We start from the raw sequence: 6,287 nt of genomic DNA on the forward strand, positions 1-6,287 counted from the left end.
CCCCAAATCGGACTCCAGAACAGCCAATGTATAATTTATTTAGCGTTAAAATAAATTAAACAACCCTTAACTTTTCAATCGCAACTTTAAAAACAAAACAAAACAAAACAAACAATACAATAAATGGATTTCCTAAAAGTCTTCTCAGACGTAAGATCAAGTCACAAAAGTAAAAAAAATGGTGATCTCGGCATTAGAAGCTTTGAGGAGGCCCACTATGAGGGCCTACAGTCTTATCATAGGTGAAGCCCTATAGTCAGTGTGAATTGTAGAGTCAATTTCTGACAAGTGAAATTTTTTCTAACCATACTGTAGCAGACAAAGGAGGGATTTTTGGAAGCTTCCATAGTAAAACTTGGGCTTTACCTTCAATGTAAACAAAACAAAAGGAAACCCTTCAGCTTGGGTCAATAAACCCCTTAAATATAGTGTTGGTCATAATTTAAAGATTGTCTGTTGCAGTTGCAAGTAGAAAAGCAATCAAAAAAAAACTAATTGGGGTTGAATGTCAGACTGCAGTGGTTTGCTTATGTAAATGAGGTCAACCCTGAAACCCCCCCCCCCCCCNNACCCCCCCCCCCCAGACGAGCCAAGTCTTGCATCACTCATCTTTTTCATGACTGGCGTTTCCATTCATAACGCCGTTGGTGTGGTGTGACCATGTCTGAGCCTGCAGCACTTTGGGCAGCCTCTTGCCCTTGGTGTAGGCGTGGTACCAGAAGTTGAGGAAGAGGAACAGGAAAATCAGGCCGTACAGGCCGATGATGTAGATGAAGATAGGGAACTGGTAGGGGCAGTCTTTCATGAAGAAATACTGGGAGATGTGGCTGGTCACCATAACAAACTGGATCTGGGGAGCGACAAAGAAAGGAAGGGTCAAGTCTATTGCCAAGATTTACCACAGGTCTTTACAATAGAGTACATGTTGAGAACATAAGATATACAGAAAAAAATAAAACAATTTAACATACCAGCTGAATGGTAGTGAGGTATTTCTTCCACCACAGGTACTTTTGGTAGTTGGGGCCCAGAGCAGTCAGGCCGTAGTACGTGTACATGATAACATGGACAACACAGTTGAGCAGGGCGTGGAATGTCCCCATACCACCTGAAAATAGGGAGTGTTTCAGGATTAATAGTCACAAAATAAAAATAAAAAAACAAAAACAAAACAAAACATGTAATATGTAAAATATTGGTTGTTCATAAAAGACAAGGAGCTCCTACCTGCTGCAAAACGAACTCCAAACCACCAGGTGAATGGCATGATTGAGTGATGGTAGACATGAAGAAATGTCACCTGGCTATTCTTCTTTCTCAGCACAAAGAAGATCTGGAAAGGGACACAAGTATAGTGTGTTAAAATAAATGGCAGGTGGCTCAAATGCCTCAAATGCAATATAGATTTACTGCAACACAACAAAAAGGATGTGTATTCAACTCGAATGTCTGACTGATTGTGACTTACCGTGTCCAACATCTCAATGAACTTTGAGAAGTAGTAAAGCCAGCATGTTGCTGCCATCTAGAGGAGAGAGCAAAGTAAAATATTTCAGTACTGGTAAAATAAACAAATAAGAATTCCAGCAGGTGATGCAGTACAGGCCAATCTTTAAATAAGTGGCTTACCCTTATAGCCTGTGGTGAATCAGAGTAGTTGACGAGGTCACAGTGAAAAGAGTATCCCGTTCCCCATCCTGACATCACAAACTGAAGAGAACAGGGCAAAGTGTGGTTATTAACAAGTGTACCTTCAAAAACATTTTTTTCCAGATGTTAAATTTGACTCCGTCTTCTGTTTTACTTGGATATTTTTCCCCATCTAAGGGGACAGATGCTGTTGGCTTATTTATTGACTACCATACACAGTAAAGCTACACTGTGTGTTTGGGTAAGGTTGGGATGTAAAAATCCATTCTCTCCAAATGATTAAACTGGAAGACTACACCCGCCAATCTGGTTTAACCTCAGATCAAATAGTCGAGATAAAAAACAAAAAAAAAAAAACCCTAATCCATGAGCAAGAGTATTTCACAAGACTGCCAATGGCATGTGCCACAGCTCGGTTCTTCAACAAGAAATACTGAGGTTTGTTCCACTATGAGCCTGTGGTATGCATGCAGTGTGCCATCTTACATTAAATTATTTTTACAGCACACACTTCCTGCCACTGTGCTCCGATCGAACAAAAGAACCTGGTGACTCACCTCGTAGCACATGTAGAGTGAGAGAGCCACCACGCTGAAGTTGTACACTATGAGGACTCCTTTGAGGTCAAAGGCTTTGCGGTTCTCCATTAGCCGAGGCCCGAGCGATGTGACAAAGTAAATGTACGCTGCGATGATGACCGTTTGGGGGAGAGGAGATGACATAAGCAGCCAGCTCTCTGTCCGCGAGTCTGCAGCAGAAGGATTTGTTTGCGAGATCGAAAGAGGTTCAGATACAAAGAGAAAAGGGAGGGGAGTGTACCATGTTAAAAGTGGATTCGTGTACAGAAACAAACAGAGTTTAGGGTTTTAAATTACAAGACATGCCCAGTCTTTTTGAAAGCTTAATGCATTTGAACGTTCATAGACTCACCGGCATTTTGGATGAACTCGTCATAAACAAGGGCGGCCGAGGACTTTATATTATCAAATTCCATTTTCAGATCCCTGCAATTCACCTAGAGGAGGAAAGGCAAAGGTTAGGATATCAGTTGGACCAGACATGAGCTCACTGGAATCTGTTCAAGAAGCCTCGGCACAGAATCCGTCAGCGATACGCGTGTGTCCCAGAACAGGAAAAAGAATTTTACTGAAATATTTGTATCCTCTTAAAAGCTGCCAAATACACCAATTAACACTGTATTCAAGTGATGTTGATTAGAAAAGGTTGAGAAAGTTTCCAGTTGAGGAACTATCAAGGTTATTAAGGGTTACTACTTCCTCCACTTTGGTAATGAACTCTCAACAGGAAGTAAGTCACTCTCAAACAACTGCTGCAAGGGAAAAAAAAAAAAAAGGAAAAACAAAAAAAAAAGGAACTAGTTTGACCTGAGCTACTCACTGAAACTGACAGCACACAGCATCGTATCGCCATGCAACTGGTATGTGATAAGATCTGAACAGTGTTCAACTCAGTATTGTTATTTGTAGTTGTACTGCCATGACTGAAAGGCTGGACTGTATAGGGCACTCAGCCATTCTTTGCTGCCCCTCTGACAATCTGAGACAGACAAAGCCAAGAGTGTACGGGGAGTACAATGAGTAGCAGTCAGTGTCCCCGTTTGCAGGGAACAAACACTGTGACTAGAATTGATTCAAGAAACATTTACACATGGCTAGTGTAAAAATCAGTTACAATACATTCCATGTCTTAATACCAAAATCATGCCACTTTGACTCATGCTGGACATCTTTGGTATGTGATACAAACGTACACGTGAAACTTGGACATTTTCCTCAATGGGAAGAGAGTTAGCAGGCAACAAATTATGATGTGTAGTGTAAAAAGAAAGACGCCATGTAATGTCAGAATTACATTAAGCTTAAACTGGTTATTTTTTTTAAAGTGAAGGGTAATGGGACAAACTTTTCCCAGTTATCCCAGCATCTGTGCTGCTGCCATTAATTATGAGTTAGTCTAATGGTTCAGGAATTAAAATCAAGCATTTGTTTAAAATGCAGCACATTAGTTCAGTCTCTGGGCATGGGGTTGATGCCTTGCATTAGGTTACACGGTTCACAATGACTGGCTTGACTGGTTTATGAAAACATGCCTGTTGTATGGGGAAAAATGCCAAGGGAGAACTCTTTAAACACACCACAAGTCAAACAAAATCTCAATATACCTGTTAAGATTGTTTTTATTTCTAGAAAGCCATTGTACCATTTGTGTGGGAGCTTAATAAGACAAAATAAATAAAAAGAAACACATCCACCCTATGTGCTAAGGATACATAAGACACAACCCTACATGACAGGTTTTCAAGGTGTGTCAACCTGAATGTGACAAGAACTTGAACAGGGCATGGATAAGTCATTAGGTGAACTGTGAAAAAAGGCATGGCTGTCTGGAGTTTCTACACCAATGACGACTGGCAAGCCTTGACATGCCAATCAACGTTATAGTCAGGGACTGTGATGTAAAGGCTGCTACTCCCATGGCACACCTCCTTATTTTATGTCTTTTATGTCAACTCCCCACGGCTTGCCAAAAAAAAAAAAAAAAAATTGAGTTAAGGTGGTCCAACACTGTCCAATAACTGAAGCAGACTGGTTGATGTGTTGCATAGAAAAACATAAAAAAAAAAAATAAAAAAAAAACACATTTTTACATTAAAACACCAATAATAGTCATTTTATGTCAATTTTACCTGGTCAAATGAATAATCTTACAAATGTGTCCATTATCATAATTTAATTTCTTAATTATATTTGTGTACTTTAACAGGGCCACTTTGGAAAGTGCACCTGGTATAATATTGAGTTAGTTGTCATCGACTTGGCTAATTAAGTTCTTTTAGCTTACTTCTATGTGTCATTGTCCACACCAGTATCGCTGTAAGCCTCAGTAAGAGGCTGAGCTGATGAGGACCAGGTGACGCCATTGATGAAAAACAAGTCCAACAGCTCCTATGCGCCCCACAATGGCAGCAAATGTTTCAGTAATCACGGGCACGCTTTTGCGTCGACACACCGGCTCTCTCACATTTTTCTCTCTATAAAAAGTTTTTGTCGTATCACTTAACTCAAATTCAACTCGAAGAAAACACGAATTACTAACCTTTTTGTGCTAGTGCCGCTGTCACTCGGTGAAAGTCCTTTTTGCTGCGTCCAATTGTCTGTATCCAAACTCCCCGCTCACCTGCAGCTTCCCAACAGGTGCGCCTCCTCTGCTCTCCACTCGCCGTACTCCCCGCTTATGATAGGCATCTGAGGGCGGGGTCTGGAATACAGCCACGCCCCTCGCTCGGTGGTTGGCCAACGCTCAAATTCATTCTTGAGTGATGCCTCATCGAAAAGATTTTGCAACATTACAATAATATCCTCTTTCGACGTAATCAATCATTGGTTTCAGTCCAAAAAAAAAACCAACTACTGGCGTTTTTTTCCATAACCTGCCAAAAACACCGCATGATTACACAGAGGTGAAAGAAATAAGGTAGCATGCCCCCAGTGCTTTTATTAGAAAGAAACAGACATCATTTAAAAACTGTTCATTTCAAGACACTTGAGGTAATTTTGGATATAGAGAACTGACTGTTACATTAAATGATAGAAACAGTATCCTGGATATAAATAGTGTTGATATGCAAGAAATAAGTGTATATATTTCTTAAAGGATAGCAATGGTCATCACTGTATTGTGTTTTTGTTAGTTGTAGGTTTTTATGGGAAGGGCCTCATTTGGGTTCAAGGTGTTCACATGGTAAATAAGCCAATATGTATAACTGTGAGGGGAGTGGGACAGAGAGAAAGGTTTCAGTATCGCTCCTCACACATGCAAAGTATTGCAGGAATGACAACAAGACCGTGTTTCTAATTTGCCTTCTTGTCTTACACTCTCTTCCCAACTCAATGGCAGAAACATAAAAACTGAAACCTGTTTAAAAAAAAATCTCTCTGAGTAAACAGTAAGGGTTAACTCTGCTTGTTGCAAAACCTCCAAAAATCTCCACATTTTACAACAGTCAGCAGTCAACAGTGGCAGATATCCCCCATGGCTACAATTAATTATTGAATACAAAATCATGTTAAGAAGACTTTAGCAACATGAAACTTGTTAAGAATACCAAGGACCAATAAAATACAGAAAATCAACAATAACAATGCTGTATCAAATGTACAAAAGCAAACATTATTCATAACACATATTTATAAAGCCGTACAATTATTTACACATTTCATATTCATTTTAAGGCCTTAGTCTTTGTGTGCAACAATAAAACTGGAGAACCTAAACCCACAATGATTTTTACAGGTGTCTATGGACCTGTAATGTTTTGACAAGTTTATTGCGTAGGATGTGTGGTCATTTGCATGGTCAGACACCTGTACGTCCACTTTGGCCCAACATTCAAAACACCAGCATTAATCTTCATCACTGCTCCATGCGTCCTGAAAGGCAGGGTTAACTGAAGTCTGGCCCACAGCTCCCTGTAAAGAATCGAGACATTCATGTCAAAATAAAGTCTGAATTTAAGCAGCAACAAGGAACTGTGGTTCAGTTTTTGTAAGGGGAATCTGACCCGGTGACAGTCATAATTGTTGATAATTGTTTCATAACCAGTTAAAAACTCTTTG

At 40.0% G+C, this 6,287-nt stretch overlaps 2 protein-coding genes across 2 annotated transcripts in view; both read right to left on the reverse strand.

Moving 5' to 3' along the window:
* Positions 1–571: 571 nt before the first annotated feature.
* On the reverse strand, positions 572–4,897 carry elovl7a (ELOVL fatty acid elongase 7a). The gene is made up of 8 exons (XM_035658544.1): positions 4,768–4,897; positions 2,581–2,665; positions 2,208–2,398; positions 1,630–1,710; positions 1,469–1,525; positions 1,228–1,333; positions 972–1,108; positions 572–850 (listed from the first exon to the last, which is right to left on the reverse strand). The coding sequence occupies exons 2-8, from the start codon at positions 2,642–2,644 to the stop codon at positions 602–604; spliced, it is 885 nt and encodes a 294-aa protein (XP_035514437.1). The 5' UTR covers positions 2,645–2,665; positions 4,768–4,897; the 3' UTR covers positions 572–601.
* A 249-nt stretch (positions 4,898–5,146) lies between these two features.
* Positions 5,147–6,287, reverse strand: part of ercc8 (excision repair cross-complementation group 8) — a 12,256-nt gene continuing 11,115 nt past the window's right edge. Inside the window, exon 12 of the mRNA XM_035659123.1 lies at positions 5,147–6,140. Within this exon, the coding sequence (XP_035515016.1) occupies positions 6,075–6,140 (66 nt within the window). The 3' untranslated portion in view covers positions 5,147–6,074. The remainder of the gene's footprint in view (positions 6,141–6,287) is intronic.

This window comes from Morone saxatilis, unplaced genomic scaffold, assembly GCF_004916995.1.
Source record: "Morone saxatilis isolate NCDOM2014 unplaced genomic scaffold, NCSU_SB_2.0 Contig16, whole genome shotgun sequence".
In the NCBI taxonomy this organism is placed as follows: Eukaryota; Metazoa; Chordata; class Actinopteri; family Moronidae; genus Morone; species Morone saxatilis.